Here is a 24,211-nt window from a genome sequence, read left to right on the forward strand (position 1 = left end):
TTCTTAATATCTAGTTAATATTCTTACCGAAATTGGCGATTAACGGTTAGACTTTTCGTCCCCTATACGGAATTGTCATGGTATAGAACTTGAATATTGAAAAAAGGAGAAAATGTGTAGGCGGCCGCATAGCTCTGTCGGTACAGCATTGGAACGGTATTCCGAGGGCCCGGGTTCGAGTCCCGGACTGGCTGCACATTTTTCTCATCATATGATAGAATGAATGAGTGGTACATTTGACGCCCAACGTGGGGTCTTGACGGCATTACACCGGTTAGTCTCCGACGCCTGTAATTGCTTGATTTATAAAGTACCCGCTGAAATTCGAGGACGAATTTCAAAATGGTGGGAAAATATGTCACGGTATGGAACTTGAATATGTATTGAAACGGGGAGAAATTGTATAGGCGGTCGGGTAATTCAGTCCGTAGATTATCGGAACAGTATTCTGAGGCCCGGGGTTCGAGTCTCGGTCTGGCTTCACATTTTTCTAACCCTGTGACAGAATGAATGAGTGTATATCCACCTCCCCCTAATGCTTTGTACCTAGATAGGTTTTGGAATGATAAATTTACATTTATGCCCCTTTATATATTTTCATTCATTCCGTAATGATTGGGGACGGTTACGGGATATTGCCAATCATATCTGACTAATTGACAAAAATCAAGATACCTAGTTAGCGTAAGTGAATATGTGGATGCCAGTAGTGGGCACTAACAGGCAGTTTTGTCCTGTTAAGATTCTTAAGTGGATAACAAGCTGTTTTGTCACTTGCCAGATAATAACTGAATAAGTGACATTTTTACGAAAAATTTCGAGATAAATAAGTAGATATGTTGTTGGCAGAAATATGCCATCATTGAAAATAATAGTATGACGTTGATGTATTACAATTTCTGAGGCGATGTTGTGCTAGTACAAAGAGTGTATTGTAAGAACTGATATAACTGATGAACAAAACAAACGAAAAAAAAAAACGAATTTGCATGGTAACATTTCTATAAATGTGTCTTGTCTATGTAAGATATTTGACGGACTTTTGTCATTTGTTCTCCAAGTTCTTCTTCTTTCTTCCGAGATCCAAATTTCAGGAACCTGTAATGGTAAGATATATATCACAATACATTAATGTTTTCATGAGGCATAAGAGTATATCCCAAACAGTGATTTGCCAATGAATAAAACGACTGCTTGGTAGACGTGACTGTGTAATTTTTATTCAAATTCAAACTGAAATTACTTCAAATTTATTATGTATAAAAGTCACTAAAAGGAAACGTTTCTGCATTGTGTAAACTTTGAAAACCTTATCAGGTGGTATTAGATGTATAGACGTAGTCATTAGTCCAGACCATATATATACACACAATGGTGCAACACTGAACAAGCGAAGGTAACTTACAAAAGCAACAGAAAGCTGGTACAGTTGAAAGAGGCCATTACAAAGAATGTAGCACCGCGTGTTTCTGCCACTGTAGCCCGGTAGATGGCGTTCAACATAACGTTGGAAAATAAGTGACACGATGTTTCCACAACAGATATACTAGCTGCCAGAGCTCCTACAAAGATGATAAATACATAGAAGTAAAATTACTTGTAGTTGCAATGACTGCAAATGATTCTTGCAAACAAGATGTTTTCACCATTGTTTGAGTATTCCATCTTACATCCAGAGTGTAAACCAATTTTCTTGTATTGTCGTATAACGATCGACATTTGAGCCGCGCCGTGGGAAAATCAACATAGTGGCTTTGCGACCAGCATGGATCCAGACCAGCCTGCGCAGTCCGCGCAGTCTGGTCAGGATCCATGCTGTTCGCTAACGGTTTCTCTAATTGCAGTAGGCTTTAAAAGCGAACGGTTCATTTGTGTAAACTGTACGTGTATTTAATTTTACTTTTTACGTATATCCCCCAAATAAAACAAGAATACCTTGATAGTTTCTCTTTGTTCTTTAAAGTATACTCCTCGATTCAAAAATCTATTTCAAGAAGCATATACATGTATAATGTTATTCTGTATACGATGAACTAAACCGGACCTCGAAGTTACTGTGCACCTTTGAAACGTAATGACATATGTAAAGTTCCCTCAGTTTTAACACGTTTCTTCAAGAAAATAGTATAATAAAGTGCCGTAAAGTAACTTCCTTTATACATATATGATATGCAAGAAAAATAGACTCTCTTGTTGTCTGTACAAATGGGAATATCAGGCTCACGGGTAACTGTTTTGGGGGCTCGTTAAAGCTTAAACAATAAACCTCGTGCGTGTAAATCTCGTTTGCACCAACAACCAAAAGAAATAATAATTATTATAATGTTATCTAGTTATAAACGACAGGATATTTCTACAACTGAGTATAAAACAAAAGATTTAAAAAAAAATAAAATGCCTTCTGAATTATCTAGAAAGGTAGAACATAAAGTGTTCAGATTTCTGCGCTTCATCTCAGTGATGACTGTCTAAGATCCTTGGTGGGAAATGTGTCAGTTTTTAGTAATGAACAAGTTAATATTGATACAGAATCCTAACTAGTATGTCTAACACATGTTAAGTTCGTTTAACTAACCATCTTATATAACTGAACTATTGCTGACAAGCGATGTCAAACCCAGCAAAACAAACCAAAGGAAACAGAGTACTAAGATTGTTTTTATATCGTGGAGAAATATGTGAAGTATATGTGTTCGTGCTGTACCTTGTCTGTCCGGACTGGTCATCCGAGACATAATACTACGGATCATTGGAACTGTTAACATTCCCAGGGAACCTACCACTGTGACTGCAATGACAATCGTAATAGAGAAATCAGGTTTGTGGTAATACCTATATACATGTACAAAGTTCAAAATAGGTAAAATTACAGTATTTAGTGACGCAATCCGTGTAGCAATCTATTTGAAATATAACATGTCGAAACAAAAGGCAAAAACACACGGATAAAGATTGTAATAAACAAATAATACCTATATAGATCATAACGTCGTTTTTGGCAAGCCCCTCAATAATAAAACTAGCAGCAAATGAAATACTTCCAATGATAGCTATAGAATCATCATCAAGAAATAACTTGAATAAGGCAATGGAAATCATGTCAACGACTTGAAGCAGTAAGGTCTTTAATGAGCCAAAGAGTCCCAGCTTTTGTGGCGTCCAACAAAACGGCGCATTTAGCTGATGCAAAGTTTCAATGCTTGAGCGACCTAACACTGTCACCATTGTGAAAAAGAAAACAAGAATAGAGATTATATATTTCAGCCGAAGTCCATCATTCCAGGAAGCGTAGTAAAACTCCACTTTTGGCAGTGGTTAACAACTCGTTCTGTATAGAAAACCAGTAACTTCTTATACTACTTTGAACCTTACGGTCAACTTGCTTGGTTCTTGACTTACGACAGACGCAGTTGTCTCAACCCTGATGACACTCAATCGACAGACATAGACTGTGAAGAGGTAACAGATCTGATTTAAAAATTCATAAGATAAACTTATAAGGATCAGTCTACTTTCTACCTTGCCTTTCTATGTTCGCTATTTATTTAGTTTAGTGTTTTCTATGCTTGCAATATTTACAAAAATGAATAAAGCTGTAGATATGTAAGGTTTAGGAAACACATGCAATAAGTGGCAAATATTTATGTAAAATTCATTTGCTGACACCCTGTACGTAGTTTTTTCAATTTTAAATACTTTATCCCCTGTGACCAAGTACCATTTTTGCAGCATGTGTATATAATAATTATTTACAAAGGCATGTGATATATTTTGTTGCGTCACTGGGGGGAAAGATGTTTAAAACGTAGAAATAATTTATGTTCATATTTTAATAGAAAAGAGAATGATAAATGTCTACAAACTCTTCTTTTTTGTTCATAAACTTGTAAAATAAAGTCGCCTTTATCAAGAAATGGTCTTCAGCTATCGTTACTATGCAATTTCAGAAGTCTAGCCCTATGTCACTTTTTCCTTAATTGGATAGGCAATCTGAATAGGAAAATGTCCGAGGTCCTTTACCAAGATTTTGAAACTCATAAATATTTGTAAGCAATTGATCAAAAAACTCCTGAACATTTACATATCTAGACGACCATTGTGGCGGAAGATATATGGCACATACATTGAATGTATTATATGAAGCTTTCTCTTTCAGAGATAAACATAAAATTCCCTCATAACTATCATCTAAAACAGTAACATCATATTTTTTCAACAGCTGCATACGTATTAAAATGCACACACCACCTGATCCTGACCTTGCATTAACATGTAAATGAGTTCTGTTGTTACCATAAAATGAAAAATTTGACAAATTTAATGACTGATTCTTAAACAAATGTGTTTCAGCTACACACACAATATCTAAATTTAAACTCTCTATACATTGTTCTCTAAATTTAGAATTTTCAGATAAAGCATTAACAGACCAACCATTTACATTCCAAAACCCTATCTTTATCTATCTATAGTAATGATTGTCATAGCTATATCTTTCATTTTAATAGTCAGTGTCTCTTCTGTGGGCATTAGAATAATTGTCTTTTCTGTTCCACGAGTTTCCAAAATGGTCTTGCTCTGTGTTTCTATGTCTATTACAATGGGAGCCTCTGCCAGAAGAGTTGTAACTACGTATTTCACCACGTTGATTGTAATTATCAGCACTTCCAGTAGAAAAATGAGAAGAGAAATTACCGTTTCTTCTATATGTAGGATTATGCTTTCTTTGAGAGGATCTTATATAACTATCATTTGTCCTGGGATTATTATGCACAGAACCACTATTATTTCTTTTTCTAGCCCTTCCATGCTGATCAGAATGGACACTATCCCTAGAATCATTATCACTACTATCCTCCACTACCAGACGTGAACCTCGAAGTTTGTGACCGGACACACCCAAAGATGAGATTAGCAGTTTCAGATTACTACTGTTAACCCGTGTTTCTGTGGATTGATCTGGGTTGATTTACACCTTTTCATATTTTGAGCTGTGTCTTAGCTCACGTTTGTTTTTCAATTTTTTCCCTATCATCAATGTTGTTACATGTGACAATAATAACATCCGGCTTGTTGTCATTTCTATGTTTCCTAATAGCCGTCTTAAAACCTACATCTCTTAACTTTAACCCATCCAAGTGTAGATCAGATACCAAGTGATTAACATTTTCATTAGGACTCTGTGGATGATTTCTAACACATATGTTTAAATCTCATGTCTCATTAGTTTGGGGACTTTCATGTCTATGAGGAATTTCATCTATCTGTTGTTGCAGACATTTAATGTCAGTATTAAGTTCATATCTTACCTCCTGAACGTCCACATCCTTTTTACTTTTCGCCATTTCCGCATTGAGACGTTCGTCTAACATATTACTGAATTTATGAGTACTGGTTTCCCAGTAGTTTCCGAACCGAAATCGCAATTTTCTGCCAGTAACTTTCAAACAAAACATAGTAGAAACATAAAATTTTCACAGAAAAAAGCTAGGTTCTTCGTTAACAGCATGCAGAATTCGTATTACACTTGCATTCATAACACAAATGTAGATGAGGCCTCAAACGGGGCAATTAATTCCATTAATATCTCAGTTAGTCCGAGTAGTTTTCCGGACCTTTATTATAAAAGTTATAACCTTTCTGTAAAAGCAAAAATTTCCGATTTCGTTATATATATTCAAAATTAAAAAACATAATTCTAAGGCGTGATGATGATTTGAAAAGTATATTTCAAGAATTTAACAAATACTAGATTTATAATACGCTCATCACAGTTACGTCTAATTACGTTTGAATGACGTTTGCAACGTAACGCTAAAATAACGGGACGTATTTAGCGGACTGGTAATATTACAAAAAAGAAATTAAGAACTTTTAATATAATTAACAACTTTAAAAGAAAAACAAGACCGGTCTCAAAATTTGTAGTCTAACGCCCTGGCCATTCGGGCATGGACACTGCTGCTAAACATTTGATTGATAGACGGTATGATACTATCGTAGGTAAATACCCGTCTATTTTGGTTCCTATTTTAATCGCTAATTTAATGCCGTGGTATAGGGAATAGGTAGATTTTTTCTGACTTTCATTGTTTTGTTTTATTACTATCGGAATGTTTTTACTGTATCGTCTGTAAATGGGAGCATCAATTGACTGATGCTTACCTTCAAGGGGCCTCAATTTCTGCGCATGCGCACTGTAACTGGAATTCCCCTGCAGGTGCAAATTTCTTGTGTAAACATTACGTCAAAGTAAGTTGAAACAACCGGAATATACAAATAATAAATGAGTTCGGTAATGCTAGGTTTTCGTTGCTATGTAAAGGCAACAAAGGTCCAGATGATATGATATTGTTACCCAGATGCTTTACGACGGCGTAAAGTCTATACAGCACGAAATGTAAAAGGTCCGGAAAACTACTTGGGTCCGGAAACTACTGGGAAACCAGTAAGCTTCCTCTCAACATCATCAGCTACTTTGTCAATTTTTTCATTCATATCCTCACGCATTTTTCCCATAGAGGTGGACAACTGCAAATTTATTAAGTACATAAACCAAATCATTATTTTCTAATAGTTGTTCTTTCAAGTCTATATCAGATAGATTAGATTCAGGGACAGGTCTAACTGGTTCAACTACAAGTATTTCACTGTTTGTAGTTTGTTTAGATTTATTCTTTCTTCTCTTTGTTTTAGTTTCATTTTTAGAAGCTGCCATTGCTGATTTGCAACATTTAAGTTTGGATGACACTTTTTTGGGACTAGTAGTGTTTTTATTTTGTTTGTTTGTTTGTTTTGGGTTTAACGCCGTTTTTCAACAGTATTTCAGTCATGTAACGGCGGGCAGTTAACCTAACCAGTGTTCCTGGATTCTGTACCAGTACAAACCTGTTCTCCGCAAGTAACTGCCAACTTCCCCACATGAATCAGAGGCGGAGGACTTATGATTTCAGACACAATGTCGTTTATCAAATCGTCACGGAGAACATACGCCCCGCCCGAGGATCGAACTCACGACCCCGCGATCCGTAGACCGACGCTCTACCTACTGAGCTAAGCGGGCGGGCTTGTAGTGTTTTTGAGAATATTACGTTTCGCTTTCTGTATCTTCCTCCCATTCCCCTTACCTTTGGGGTTCAAATCTTCTGAAATAACACTATCAGTATCATGGACTTTTGTATCAGTTCCTTCAATTTCCCTTCTTATTTTCTTTACCTCACTTTCACTAGGCATTGATAAAGTTCTCTTTCTACTACTTGTCAATTTCACTGGTGTGTTCAGTACCTGAAATACTTCATGTGAGTTACCTATTTTCTCAATAGTTTTCATACTGTTACCTTGTAAGACCACTGGCTGATTATTTCCACTGTTTTCAGCCATGTCGATATGAACAAAAATACACAATGTCTAACCAAGGTAAGCGTTATCTTGCACAAAACTGATAAAAACAAGTCCTCAATAATCTTTCATCGACCAGAATATCAGAGAAAAGGTGGTCGCGAAAATATATGATACAAATTTTCACTCTTGTTGTTGTTGTTGTTGTCATGCGGTGAACCACGGTCCAAGTCGCGAAAACTGCAGACACTGAAGTGTTGGGTTACTTTTATACCACCCTAAACCAAGTGTTATAGCCGTCACCTAGCTATCTTCAAACACACTATAAAGTCTACAAAATGACACCAAAGCCAAACTTCTTGGTTAAATAATGTGCCCACAATTCCGCTTCTTTCCGACAACACTTTTTACACGCATGTACAAATCTGTTTTCCGTAAGTAACTGCCAACTTCCCCACAAGAATCAGAGGTAGAGGACGAATGATTTCAGACACTATGTCTTTTATCAAATCGCCACGGAAAAGCACTACAGCAACGGTACTGGTAGTAATTCCCGGCTTCTGCCTTCTTCAAGTTACAAATCTAAGTTGTGATGGTTATATTCTATGAATTCAATCTTACAAAACTTACGTTTTTAACAACTTTATTAGAAATAATAACTTAAGAACGTAAAACTGGACATTTTGTTTTGATTTTCTTTCTGGGATATTTTTGAAAACAATGACTTTCATAATAAAAGTATGAATGTTCAGTCAGGATTTTTGTCTGTCTATCTATCTTCCTTTATTTTTGTCAATGTCACATACTCTCAATATATTATTTTGAAGTTATTTGAAATAACGTAAGAACAGTGTTTATTATAAAGTTGCAGTAAGCCGTGCAAAACACTCGCACATCTTTTCAAATGGTCAACGTTAGATGAATCATAGGGTCAAATAGGACGACAGGATTACAAATTGTATACATATATCATAGCGTCAGGTAGGACGACAGGATTGCAAATTGTACAACTATATCATAACGTCAGGTAGGACGACAGGATTACAAATTGTACACATATATCATAGCGTTAGGCAGGACGACAGTGATAATGGGTAAGGGTAGATTTTTCGGAAGCACAGAGCACCACAAACAGGGTCTCAGAGCCACGCATTTGCAAAGTAGGCCCACAACAAAAAGAAGCTGTAACGGAAAAATATTACAGACGGGTTGCTTCAAGAAATCCAACAAGTACATTTTAAGTTTATGCAAAAAATAAAAAGAGGGGGGAGGAACGGGTAAGGGGTTCAAAGTGGGGTAGGTGGGTTGAAGTGGGAATGTGAAACAAGGATGAATATTCAAAAGGGAATTCAAAAGGGAATTCTGCATTACCATACAACGCAAACCACAGCAGCGCAGACACTCGTGTACAAAAGACAAACACACACATACACACACACATAACTAACTTACATAGATAAACAGACAAGCAAGATACAACAACACTGCAGAGCACAAGGACACAAACGCACACATAAGCAGGAAAAAACAACAATCGGGCACCGCCTTAGGTTTCCAGCAGCTACAATTAAGGTGGGCATGATAACTTTCTCATGGTAAAAGGGGAGGGGATGCTAAAGCAAGGGAACGCAGCCGCAAGGGTAAAGGAAGGGGGAGATAGGGGGATTGAGGAGAAAGAGGAAAGAAACGCTAACAACAAACAAGACAACATACGCAACACAAAACACAGACAGAAAACAAGTTGAAAATAGGAGCACCGCCTAGGAAAGGTCAGTAACCTATATAAAGGAAACTGGGGGGCTTAAACGCGTTTAGTGCAAGCCAACCTCGCACTTACCATGTTCCCAACAAGTTAGACAAGACAATGCTAATAAAATGCCAGCAACAAACAAGCCTTCATACGCAACTCAAAAATACGAGACAGATAACAAGTTGAAAATAGGGGCACAGCCTTGGAACGGTCAGTAGCCTATATAAAGGATTACAAATTGTACAACAGTATCATAACGTCAGATAGGACGACAGGATTACAAATTGTACAACTATATTATAAAGGCCTTAGGTTGTCATCAGTGCCCCATTCTCATCATATGGCTTGTTATGTAGCACTAGCAATCACCACTTACAAAATATCGTAACAACTGTGGTTCCTTCAGCTTCAGGGCTGTAACTCTTATACTAATGTATTTCTCTTTTCCTCTTTTCTGAGCATCTAAACTGGTTACATATTCTCCCAGACATAAATTTCGCATGCATTTATGGAATATGTAAGTCAGTGAGTTTTGGAACATTTTGTAACACACAGCAACTAAATAGCAGATTTTTGTTTCAAAATTTATATACATGTAGCATTAATTACAGGGCACAGTTTCAAAGTGATAATGACATCGGTACAATGCAGTGTAGATATTCAGCGAAAGAAAAAAATGTTCATTTCTCAATAAAAAGTTTGTGATCTAATTTATAACATACGGTATCTATTGTAAGTATTATATTTAAATTACCGATAATGTTCTATTTAACGAAATGACACACATTAGAAAGCCACAGACAAGTCACGCATACGATAATTGCCACACCATGAGAAAACCAGCATTTGCGACCAGCGTGGATCCAGACCAACCTTTCAAAGCCTATTGCAATTAGAGAAATCGTTAGCGAACAGCATGGATCCTGACCAGACTGCGCGGAAGCGCAGGCTGGTCTGGATCCATGCTGGTCGCAAATGCACTATGTTGAGTTTCTCGTGGCGCGGCTCATATTATGATTTGAACGTTAATTTGTTTCAAATCCGGTGATATCAAGTCAGTCTTATAAAACTGTGTTGCCCATTATTGCAAAAGATATAAAATTAAATCTATATCTATCATGTAACTACCACAACAATTTTATAGCTATTTTTCTGAGCTTAAATTGTAAAACAGTACATACATAAACTACAGTGACATTCTATATATCACATATTTTCAAAGAATATAGGCCCAGTAGCTTTAAAGTCGAAATATTGTTGAAGTTCCTAAAATGTTTGTATATTGTAACGACAGCTTTATGATTAGGTAAATTGACTAAAATTAAATAAGTGATATACTGTTGCTAAACGGAAAAATAATTTAGCAAATAAAAGTGTGGAGTATCTGGAAGAAGCAGAATATCACACGGCTCGCTAGCTGCTGAATTTAACCGCTCCAGGTCTACAGTTGTGTATGTCATGGGTCCTTTCCATTGTAGATCCTATTCTTCGATCCCCTTGTACCGATCATAAAGACACTTAAAAAAGTAACAAAGAAGAGCATTAGATTTTTTCATCTATATTATTTCCATCACATATAAGCATGTTGCCCAAATGTAGAGCATTACTCAAAACATAAGCACGGTTGATTAATCTTATTATAATAAACTCCACAAAAAGTGATATATAAATCAGTGGTTATAGATAAAACTCGTATAACTGATGCATCTGAAAATAATAAGAAAGTTACTAAAATATGACTTATGACTCATTCAAATAGTTTCGCTGATTCGTGCGAAAAGAAAGTAGACGGGCCCTATAAAATACAGAGATTTTGGATGTAATTAACATGGTTTATAAAAAAAGTAGGAAGGCGCTATAGAACTTAGTACTGGTATGATGGATTCGTTAAGATGGTGCTACAAAACTTGGGGGTTACTTACATCATGAGTACCATACTGATCACACTGAATCCAGCAAACAAGATAAATGTAAAACCTCTCAGGATTTTCACAGTGGCGATGTAAACCGAATTGGCAGAGAGTGCTCCGATACAGTTCACAGCCGTTTCAACTGCAGATATGCTTGCGAAAACAGCACCTGTTTGAACAGACAAGTGTTGTAAGCACAAAACAATATATTTTTTTCAAATGCATATGGCGGAAGGAGATATTTTGCAAGGAATTATACTTTGAGAATGTAAATGATTAAATGAAGGACCAAAATAATATCTACTCTTCTGTCTGTGATATTTTGTAATATTTGTTTGTTAAATTTGAGGTTAAAATGTTGATATTCTTAGTGTGACACGACTGCTAAACCCTTATTCCTGTTCCTCTTCAAAAGCAACATTTCTGAATTTTGAACTGATTTTTATATGATTTAATATAATATTAAAAGCTCATTTCGCTTAGCAAACTTAATATATATGTCGCAAAGCCTTTTTATAACAAAACTGTTAAAAATACCATGCTGAAGGCACCGTATCGATATATCCAATTCTAAACAAGTTAAAGTAGGTAATCTTGAATTCTTATAAACTCAAAGGCTCAGACTGTTGTAATCGTGAAAATTTGCGTGGATGGCATTACGTTTAATATTTCAGAATAACGAAGAAATATCAATTTATTTCAACTAACCTTGTTTTTGTGGTGACGTGATTAGGGACAAAATAGAACGAATCATCGGAATAGTTAACATACCAAATATTCCGACAATTGCAACTGAAAAAAAAAGTTATTTTTTGGTATCAAACTGCTAAGACAAAAGAGGTAATTATACATCGCGACGCTTTACTTATATCCATATTGCTTTGATAATCGGATATTATTTAAAACAGTTCTCTTTTCTTCTTCGTTTAAAGATTTTGAAGGAGATAATATCTGTTTGTCTTCCTCAATATTTTCCAAACAAAAAGAAATTGTAAAACTGTATATCTTTTTACAAATACAAGAACAGAAATTATTCAAACTATGCTTTCAGACATTAAAATGATTGTACTTGATAGGCACACATTTTTTATCACTTATGATATATTATTATGTAGATTTTCTCTTCTTAACGGCGTATACACCTATATAAGTTTATCATCTATACTATAGAGACCTTATAATTCTATTTGATACTAAACTATTACCTAGATACATCATTAAATCGTTCGTAGCGTAGGCTTCTAAAACAAATGATGCAGCGTATGAAATACAGCATATTATTATAATCATCTCATCATTCATACCACTCTGATCACTCGAATATATTATGGATTTAGCTTTTGTTTTCTAGTAAACTGGCTTTAAAGTAACATTATGGTACTGCTCACATCAACAGCTTTGTCTTTATAACCAGCATGACTTGTTTAGTAACAGTATTATTTTAAACAGTACATCATAAACAATATATCTGTTATCTTAACTTTGATAAAAGAAACCCGCTTCTATCGGGGTAATTGTGATACTATAACATGTTTGTATTGAAAAATATCTCTACCATTTTGACTCATAACAAATTATTTGTCCAGATGGGCAATATATATTTTTTAAACCCGTTTAAACTAAACAAAAGATACGGAACCAACCTAATACTAACAAAGTGCTGGAACTTACCATATTTATTAAAATGTGTACTAGACTTTTGTAAAAATGCACGTTTTGCGTAGCGATTCTGTTACCGTTTTGGAATATCTTGGATAGATATATCTTCCTTATCCAGATTAACGAACTTCAAAAGGTGCGGGCGGGACAAGGAATCATAACTCGCAGAAAAACTGTCTTGCCTTTGATCTAAACCAAATTAGTACGTGCATTAGTTTAAAGAAAAATACTGTCGTATTTAGTGAGGGTGTCTCAGGTTTAGATCCGTTTTACACAACTTTTACGAAATCATAAAGTATAGTCAACAACTTATCTTAACAACTTAACGCGCTTGATTTTTTTTACCTCTGACAGATTTTGACAGCAGTTTAGTGCTGATCGCCATGCGGCAAGTATATAAATGACCAACATTACACTCTTCAAGTGATAGAATATATACTTATTCTGACATCGGATACTATTTTGTAAGATTACATTTGTAGATTATAAGATTTGTATCGAGAACTATGCAGAGTTCTCTGCAAAGGAGTTTTTTACTGTAAAATGACACACACGAGCACTGAAAGACTGCTGTCATTTGGGATTTACCAGTAATGTGACTCTTTATTTAAGGGTTACAATTATGTAACCGTTTGGCTTAAATGAGTTTACTTCGGGTTGTCGTCGTTGTTATGTTATATTATAAAACTAGTCATTAAACGTTGAGTCACAAGTTTATTAAGATTTGTCAAAATTTGGCAGAGATAAAACAAAAAAAAGCAGTTGTGGCGAGTAAGAAAATTTGTTCATTTCGTTCTCTTATTCGCATGAAGACGATGAGTACTGCAGCCGCGTCCTTGTTCTCATAATATGGTGCCTCATATATAAACGACATGTGTTAGCTGGTTTCCTTTCAAGACGTGCTAAATATGATTTAAGACAAACTTTCAATAATTTTTTGCATGGCTTAATAGATTTAGTGTCAAATGCCACGAGGAAGACATGTGCTGTAAAATATACTATAGGTAGGCGAATGTCTTTTAGAAAGGGCATATATTCAGAGATTAAAACTTTCCCCTGGCCCATCATGACACACGAGTATTACAAAAATATGCTGAAAGCGTTCCATATTGATACTGAAAACAAAATGAATTTGTATAATTTATTTCTTCCGGGTTAGACAATTTATATATAGCTGTGAAACATTTACCTAATATTTGGTATACGATTTTAATTGATATCTATTCATATACCTGAAACCGTTACTGACTTTTTAAACTAAAGAATGTGCTGTTGTGTATATTCTTATAGGTATTCTTTATTCAAGGCTATCGATCATTACTTCAAACAGATAATGAAAATAAAATTTTTCTTCTCAACAGATATTGATTTTTACGTTATTGATCAAATGTTAAAAGTCTTAAATTTTCGTTAGGACTTTATTTTGATTTTAATACTTTTTTAATCACAAAGATGACATAGATTTAATGCATCTTGTTATTACTGTACAGCCCGTTAAATAAACAAACGTGTTTATAAACATGGACGGATCCAAACGGAAGTGGAAGAAGCATTTTGTAGAAATATTTCGATGGCAAAAATACCAAACATATCGTAGCCCTGACCAACCTATAAATCGGGCCAGTGTATTTTATAAGTACAACAACACGGCTAACCCATTTAAACGAGTTGTAGACTATTACGCTGGTGTTGTTTTTACAAGTATCTAATAACACGTACAACAGTGATACCAATTCGGTTCAATTCAGCTCTCATTAACACTATAATGTGTCGCTTGTCTACCTAGTACATGAATTCTTACTCTTCCAAGCATGTGTGACTTACTAAATCATCGGTCAAGACCACTGTTTGAATTTGATTATTTTAAAACAGAATTTATCTGTCTTATTGTTTGCTCAAAACTGCTACTTTTTATCGAATAAAGATCAATAAATAATCAAGAACGAGATTCCGACTGATTAACTAATAACAACGATGCTTTACAGGTTAGATAAAATATCAACAAATATAATCAACTACAAAGAAAATAAAGAACACATGAAAGGTCAAATATTGACTACTGCTTTAAACGGCGTACAAACGGGCGACAACACTATATATCTCTGGATGTCATTTTGATTACCAAAAAGTAAAATTCACGGATTTTCAACAATTTACAGTTGGATCCTTTCCATTTTTTTATCAATGGGGAATTCGAAACCTCACAAAAATGGTAATACCGTCAATTATCTCACTCAAATAATCTTTCAGCAAGTGTAATCAATGTTGTTTTAGTTTATTACCTGGTTTATTATCTACCCGTTTAATGCGTAAGTATCTTTTCAATATTAACATTTAAAAGTATTGTTTAATTTTAATTTTACAACCTGCATTTTCTTTCGGTATATAGAAGTCCAATATGTGACGTAAGAAGTCATCCGGTTGGCTTTGGGTTGAGGTATATATTCTCTAAAGTTATTATGTATTTCAATATCAAAGTATCAATCTTCCTTTTGTAATATCATAGTGAACTTAAATATGATTTTGAGGCTAATCAAAAGTGTCTGTTTTGGATTATCATAAATACCTTTCACTTTGTTGTAAATGTTTGACAAAACATATATGTCTATATTCTATGATATATGACTTGCTGAAGAATCAACATCGTTCTTTTGTATAGCTACTTATCAAATAAAAATCCTAGATTTTGCAATATGCCGGCGTCGATTTATATAAACCGATTTTGCTCGTTAATTATATGCTCCTCGGACAAAGTCGATGGGGATAGGAATCCATCTCCAGGTTCAGTGAAGCAATTAGAACTAGGGAAGTAATGTACCAGCTTCTCATAGATTTGCTTGAAGAACATGTTAGGTGAATCACCATGTAGCGTTAGTGATTAGGACACTACAGTAAATAATAATGTTGAATTGTGTCTGTAAAGACATATTCAATGTAAACAAATGAAGAATGCACTTACTGTACAACGGTGCATTTGTTATTTGTTAGGAGCAGGGGTTATAAAATCAATGTTATGTGTAAATAGAAAATTGAACAAAATACTTGAGAGATATTATAGAATATAGAGATATTTTGAATAAATTTACATCCCTCCCCCCATCCCCCAAACAGCAGAAACCTTAGTAAGCGTTTTTAAGTGATAAAAACAAAAATAATACCGAATTAATATTCGTTGTAGTTTCAGAAAACGGTGATAAATACCGTTTTTTAGCATTTTTGAAATTTATTTGTTCTCGTTGTTAAGTTATTGCTCTTCGTAAATTTCCCGTGAAGAGGTGAAGAGCAATTTATTTGTAAATATGACGGGTATGTTAATCAGTTAACGCGGACGGCTCACGGTATACATGTATAACAAAATCTATAAGAAGATCTTTTGCAACCATAGATGTAGCCATGCAAGTAATAGCAGTTTTTGTTTGTTCGAGTCTAGCATGTGAAACACCCCTTTAGGAACTCTATTATAAAGAAGCGTTGAAACTAAGCCAGTCAATATACCCGAATTGTGCAAAGCAATGTAGAATAAGACATTCATATATATCTAAAATTCTTTGTATAATGAGCAACTCACTATCATATATAAAAGTGTCATAACTCCGTTATAAAGATATTTACCCGTAAAGCTTAATATTTATTAACATTTTCTTGGGAATTCGCTTACCTTTTCTATACATGTAGCGTATTAAAATCTAAAAGGGACAAGATGCATGGACCATTCGCTTTAGATCTGTTTCTCCTTCTCCGATTGCTCCATCCTATTTACTATTGTGTTTTTCAATAACACATGGTACTACAATGTTTGATTAAAGATAGGAAAATCAGTGTATCAAATATCAAACGTATCAAAATATTTGATTACAAAGGTTTCCGCGGTGCTCATGGTGGTAAGGATCAGCGCCGGTCACTGAAATGCATCTTTTTGGACAAAGATTCGAATCTGACCATTTGTCATTTGTTATTTTGATATGATGTTAAGCCTATTTTATTTCAGAAAACATTATATGTATTCTGTTAATGCTACACGCTGGGGTTTCTGAAAAAAAGTCTGCATTGTTTACAAAAGAAACTTAAGACCTAAGAACAATTAAGAAGAATTATTAAAACGCTACAATTGTTTGGGACGACTCCAAATGTGGCATAGTTGAAAAAACTTGAGGTTAAAAAGAGCTATGAAATTTACTATTTGAGACCTACAGCTATATTCATGTATGTCATCCAAAACCTGATGGATCTACCAGTTGCTTGACGTTTCCAATAAACAAATAGTTAATGCATTATTTTGAAATAAGTACATTGGCTGCAAAATCCTTGATGATGATATATAACATTTATCATGAAAGCACAGTTTCATTATACCTATAAGGTTTATTGTTAATAAATACCTGTCATTATATGAAAAGTCAATGCCTTCATAACCTTAAAACTAAATCGTTTAGAAATATATTTAGGTCATGCAAATTGAATGATATAGGATAACTGCATATAATAGTAAAATGACACGTGTACATATGAGATAAAATCAAATTTTTAAGTCACAATGAACGTAAAATAGAAAATGCCTTGAATATAGAGCAGTTTCTATGACACTACACTTTATGAATTGAATGCGCTAATGATAGCTCTCAGATTTACTGAAGTTTTCATTTAAATTTGCGTTCACGTATTTTCATTTTGTTGCAGCTACATGATAAATATCATTGGCACATTTGTAGAATGGTTTTTGTGGCTGATTTATGGCGTTAAGTCTTACCTCCTACATATAAAAACAAATATACTGCACACTGCGTCTTATAGGTATCTTCAGTTGACTTACCTAATTAGTTAACATATAGTTAAAGGCTCTTACATAATTAGCCATCAAAGGCACAATCAAAGGCCAACTCAAACAAATACTACAATATTCCGTCTTCGTTAATTGAAAATATCAAGAATAATATCAATAGCCCAGGCAGAATGATCTCGGTCAGGTAGACTAAAATTGTAAAGCTCTTACTGCAATGACAAACTGTCTTGTGAAGTTGGCTACAGTTTCAAACAATGAAACGGATCCTGTGATGTTCATCCGATTAATACATTTGCATGAATTCTTGCTATTTATCACAAACATCACGAATACAACTACGGAGTCATGGTAACTACAAAAGGAAACTTCAGAATTTACGGATAAAACATATTCTGGAAAAACATGAGGAAGAAATGACCTCCAGCTATATGGAAAGGTGACTGATTGATATGAAATTGCGATGCTCGATGTTTAAAATTATAAAATAGAAGTGTTTCAATAAGAAATTAAACCAGCCTAATAGGCCTAGAATTGGAAGATGAAACCCTCCCCCCATAGGGATTTGTGCAGACCCCATTCTTTTTGAAGCCCTCTGTCTGTAGATCATATTTCTGAATTCTGCCATCTGGCAAGCGGGTTCTCATTGAATTACAGCATGTTATTTACGTTACCGTAACGATTATTTAAAACACGATAAAACTGGAATGTGGTGATTTATATGGTAGTAACAACCAAAATCATTAGCAAGTGGGTTCAGTGATATGCAGAATATGCTTGTTGTGAATGTTTCTGCTTAGTTTTGTTCTCCCAATCGATCATTTCATTTTGTAATTCAACAGTTTTAAGAACAAGTACGTGACCATTATTTTATATATTCTATAATTCACGGTATAATTTTTATTTCTCAGTCAATAGATTGTTTATATAATCCTTAGAATGATGTTTACACTTAGATAATGCGAGTATCTTATCAAGTTTGAACTGGTTTGATATTAAACTACATGTAGCACAGCACTGACATTGTAACCTACGTTACGATACGTTACTGAATGTGTGTTTTAGTAACTGGAAAATAACGCTTACAACTGCTTATCTGCTTAACCAAATCCAATTCAGATAAATCATAATTTAGAAAAACATAAGTTGTAGCATTAATCATTCTTCCGCTACCTTGTAATAAGTAATTTAGTATTTACTACTATGAACAGTTATTTTTAGTTTGGTATTTTCAGTCGCCATAATCACTGTTTGTTTAGTATATAGTGCCACTTATATTGGTCATCTCTACTTCTTCATTGTCATCATCAGAGTCATTCTCGTCAGATGTTATTTTCAACTAGTTCTTGAAGTACTATATTATCGGAACACCATTCATTTTCTAATCCAAATTTCCATACACTTGTTGTTGGTAGAATTGGGTAGTTCTCATGAGCATAAATCCAAATGAACAATTGATAGTTAACATGTGTCATGTGCATTTTAAGTGACAATTGGCACAGTGGCAATAGACTTATGTCCATACCATTTACGTATTCAGAACATTGCCAGAATGTACTTGATACCGTTCAAGAAACATATATAATATATAAGTTTGTTGACGTTATTGTTTTCTTTGTATACATAGATTGCACAGACAATATTTTTGATGCCGTTACAGTGGTCATGTTGTGAACATTTAAAAGGTGTCTCTTGTTGCCTGTTCCTATATCAAATAAAAAAGTATTTCATATTCTTGAAGATATAACCAATAACACAAACACGTTTGTATCTGGTGATCTAACTTTGATTGTCGTCTTTTGTGTAGTAGTGCTAGTAGTACTGATGTCTAATCAGTGAATATTATTCTTGTGTCTGCTTCTTCCTGTGTAGAGTATAGTGGTACATAAGGTCGATCTTGAACGTTGTTCCTATGTTCACTTTAAGTAAATAACACGTTTTACCATTGACAAAATACAGTTATTTTCCCTGCAACTTTTTTTCATTGTTTGAAAATAAGATTGATCAACTGTGTTTTGTTTTCACTATTTGACATGAAAGCGTCCCTGTCACATGATGTTTTGGTATTCGCTCCTGACATTTTGGAGCAGATCCACATTTTCGACACTCATATGATTTGATCAACTGAGGACTGTAAGTGTCAATTACAAAATCGACATGAGCTTTGGTAGTTGGCTCAACACAGTTTCAGCTACGTCTTACAATGTTGCAGGGATGGTTACTAAGCTTGCAGCATTGCGTTATTGTCAAACACCAAAACAATCATCTTTTTGGACAGCTGGTTAGCCTCTACATAGTGAAGTAGATTTGACTTGTCTGTTTTCACTGGCATTTCATCTGCAGTAGCTATAACGGCCAGGGGACAGGTCCTTGAGGAAAAGAAAGAATCAACTCTAGATGTTTGTCATGCTGAACAGCCAAAATACCAACTATTCAGACACGTTACTTTCTGCTCTTATCTGTGGTATTGTGTTTTGAGAATTGGTCACTTTCCTTGTAACTTCAGCTGTGGCAAATGTTTTAAGTTTGCTTCTCTTTATCGGGTAATAGAAAGGAAATGATTTTTCGATCAATCTTCTTTTGATAAATTCATCCATTGTCTTTTCACCTATTTCAGTTGCCTTAAGGTCATAATCGACTTCTGCTTTCGCAGGGATACCAGACAACACACAATATCTTCAGCATTTCGCAATGCTGGTACAGAAGACCTAGATACACTAAATGTATTACACTAAAACCATTACTTCGCAGTAGCTCTTCTGTACATGGATCTATATTCATCAAACGTCAACAGGAAAACGGGGACATATCGGGCCTAATTATTGTAGTCAAATGCAAAGAACAAAGAGCACAGTTTGTACAGAGATGCTATATATCAAAAGCATTAATCTTTGTTGCTTTGATGGACATCGATATCTATATAAATTAATCAAACTTTCTATGCATGGACTTTCAGCCCGTTTCTGTAATATTAGGGATGTGTCTTCTGAAAGTTCAACTCTAGGCTGCAGACCCAATGTATATGCCTTCTTAGCTACATCCAAGGCACATGTGTCTATAGTATATTTCTGGCCAACTTTATTACTTGCATTACGTTTGTAAGATATGATGTACTGTAGTATTACTATTTATTGAATAATTCAAAGTTACCATATAGGAAGCAAGTCTGAGCACTCACTCTGCAAATCATTTAACACATTTGTAATTTATTTATTTATTTAGTTGTTTGTTTGTTTGTTTGTTTGTTTTATTTTGTTTGTTTGTTTGTTTGTTTTTTGTTTGTTTATTTATTTATTTATTTATTTAATTTCGTTTAATTTTTCACTCAATGCAATCAGTATTATTTTACATAAAAAATGATTTTTTGTTAATCTTGATTGTAAGTTCAGTTTTAAGAAAATTATATATCATTGATTAATTAGTAAATTTCATTATATAGATTTATATTTTGTTACATATTTATATGTTTTAAAATATATTATACATATTTATGGAATTTGTACATGTTACATATCTGTTTGAAGAAAATATTTTACCATATCAAAAATATTTTTTTACTTTCCTTTTCAAATCTTAAACTCTAATAGTCAACAATTATTACTTTTATCTTCTTTACTATACATTATCGCTTATTTTTTCGTAATAATAAGAAATATTTTAAAAATGATGTATATCAAACTCTTATCTGTTATAACCACATCTTCTTTTTATAACACTTTTGATATAGACACTTCAAATGAAATATAAAAAACATAGTTATATTTTCTATTTTAATTACAATATTTGGTAATGTACATTTAATAACGTAAAACACATACATATTAGTGGAACTTTTACCTACAAAATATAAATCTTTATATTCTTTCTTTATATATTGACATATTGTGTAGCCAGTAGACCATTTATGGCTAACTGTAGTGCCAGTCAGTATTTTTAAAAAAATATTAATGTAACGTATATAGTAGTCTGTAACGTAAAAAGAACCCGACTGCCAAATGGTAGAATAATTGGAATGATAGCTCTTATTATATGCTTTAAGAAAGTCATAGTGTAAAAATATCCCTGAGGGGTGGAGGGGGTCTTTTGTCAGCTCAAGGTCTATAATTGATTCACTTGTCACTTTAGTTACAAACTATATTAAAGAAAAGGCTTTTCATAAGAAATAAAACAGAGCGTACGCAGTGGTCCAGTGGTAACTCTGTTTGACTGCGAAACCAGGGATCATGAGTTTGAGTCCTCACTTCTCCAACTAAGAACGCTAAAGAGCCAGGGAGGCTTCAGGAATTGGAGCGTCTTCTGTATCTTGCACTATCCTCACGCTAAGATTACTAACAGTCTTCTGGAGGAGTCGCCTATATAGGTTACCGTTGGCGACTAAAAATAAACTTATATACAAACAAACAAGAAATAAAATTAGTTATTTCTTACTTAATTAACATTTACTAAGTAATCATTTGAATCAAGTGACTTTGTAATGATATTTTAATTATTAAAAATACGTTTTATAGTCAAAAGTAATAATAACAATAATAATATTAGCAATAAAATTCATATTTCATTGCATTAAACGCATTTCTAATTTAGGCAGAATATACTTTTTATCAAACAAAAGATTTCGCTAAACAACTTGTTTTTACCATGTTGTAAAGTGTGTGTGTTATTAATACAAAATTGTTTCATTTAAGCTTATTATGTTAAATCAAACATTCAAATACAAATTAACTCAAATGGTTAAATAATTTAAGTGGCATTACATATCTTCGGCACATGACGCTACAACAACAACTTCGCGCTGAATTTAAACTCTTCTTCCAAATTAGTGGAAATAAATCGTAATAAACTATATGTGTTCATCATTTTCTTTTACAAAAAAATATATACATGTATCATTCAAAAGAAGAAGAAAAATCTCTTCACTTGAAATAAAGTAAAAATAAGCACACTCATTTCTAAACTTTATACCCCTTACTATAATACTCGGATATTTAGGACCGTCTACGAAATAGTATAGTCGTTTCACTATACCCGTGGATTGCCATTTAGTCGGAACGCTAGTTACCGTATTTCGAAACAAGTTTGCAATATCTTTAGAAGATTCAAAATGGGATTCGAAAATGAGACATTTAGATTCTCTTAATATTATTTTATGATGTGCAACACTCGATCATTCAATATCAACCTTTTTTGATTTCCACCATCTTCGCTACCCAGTTTTAACTGTTATCTAATAATGTCTAAACATGTTATGCTATATTTCAGTTTCTTAGTCTTAGCATTTATTTATGTAATTATATATTAATGCTCCTACATGTAATTGTATAAATCTTTTACCCCTAAAGCATTATGGGATCTGCACCATCTGCTGCTTCAACCACTTTTCAGGAGAATGGGAAAGAAACCAATGCAATCACTTTATCAAAACGTACGCCTGAGGTATCATCACCAGATTCGGACACTGACATTTACATCGACAGTGACAGCGAAGAGGAGGATCTTGTTACAGTTACGGTATATTACAATGCATTCAAGGAAGAAACCTTCGAACGCTTAAAAAAGTCGGCAAACATTCTGCACGATGCCAGATCTGCAAACGAAGAGTCACGTAAAAAACATCACAGGATTCAAGAGTTAAGTTTTATTTGTAAACTCTATTTCGATGCAGAGAAAAGGGGCTTTGAAAGGCCACTTTATGAAAAATATCAAAAAGAACTATGTGAAGTTTTGTTGCAAATGGATTTATTGAACATGTTTATAGAAATACTTGACGAAGAAACAAAAGATACCGGGGATATTACCGAAGCAAGTGACAACCGAATCATGATACTGGTGATGGGAATTCTCCATAATTGCACAGACATATCAGATAAATTTGCAATTGCAGTTGCTGAGACGAAAGTGCTCGAGATGACCAAAACAATACTTGATACAAACACGAAAAATGACATCCAAAATGAGAGGCTAAAGGTAATGATTATTAAAAACAAACAGAAACAGTTCTATAGCAATGGGTTATTCTTATTTCTGACGACAAAAAAACAACAACAAAAACAATGACTTTCTAGAAGTAAACTTATTATAACCAGCCACACGAAGGTTAATAAACAAACGAATTTTACTAGACTTTGATACTTAGACGATACCGTAGAAACTAAAACTTAATATAGGACTACTGCATATTGCAAAAGAAATCTTTATAAAAAAAAAACATCAAAGAAAAAGACTATGGAGAGGGTTACGGAATACAATTTAATGGTCTATTTTGACGCCCTCAGGATAGGGTGATTAGATTATTCACACACATTAGTGTTGTGAAAAGTACCTTTTACAAGTTTAAATAAAGTAAGAATGAGAAGATACGGATTAAAACCTATTGACTCCACGCCGAAATGTTGTGACAAATATTTGTACATAAAGTACAAAGTCACAATCTAAGTATAAGTAAAGCAATACATGTCCTAGGAAAATCATCGTCAGATCAATCACCTGCTAATGATCTTGATCATTCATAAAGAGTCCAGTTTTCACATTTTCCAAAGCTCAATACAAAATTAGAAAAATGGGTAACAAAAATATGGCACAAACAAGAAAGTAAAACACTTCGGACATTTTTTTAACTAGTCACGGCCTTGGACTGGACGTAAGAGTAAAATACATTACTCACAACATTGTGGTGATAGTTAATTATACTGAGTTTAGATGAAATTTTAAACAAAGATATTGGCCAGAAAAAATGCCAATATTTTAATCGAAGACCCTGTAAAAAGCAAGACAGATTAT

General features: G+C 34.0%; 1 protein-coding gene across 1 annotated transcript in view; it reads left to right on the forward strand.

Moving 5' to 3' along the window:
- The first annotated feature begins 14,844 nt into the window (after positions 1-14,844).
- Positions 14,845-24,211, forward strand: part of LOC123526716 (uncharacterized) — a 31,281-nt gene continuing 21,914 nt past the window's right edge. The window contains exons 1-2 of the mRNA XM_045305967.2: positions 14,845-14,966; positions 22,774-23,398. Of these exons, the coding sequence (XP_045161902.2) occupies positions 22,778-23,398 (621 nt within the window). The 5' untranslated portion in view covers positions 14,845-14,966; positions 22,774-22,777. The remainder of the gene's footprint in view (positions 14,967-22,773; positions 23,399-24,211) is intronic.

Source organism: Mercenaria mercenaria, chromosome 1 (assembly GCF_021730395.1).
Source record: "Mercenaria mercenaria strain notata chromosome 1, MADL_Memer_1, whole genome shotgun sequence".
In the NCBI taxonomy this organism is placed as follows: Eukaryota; Metazoa; Mollusca; class Bivalvia; order Venerida; family Veneridae; genus Mercenaria; species Mercenaria mercenaria.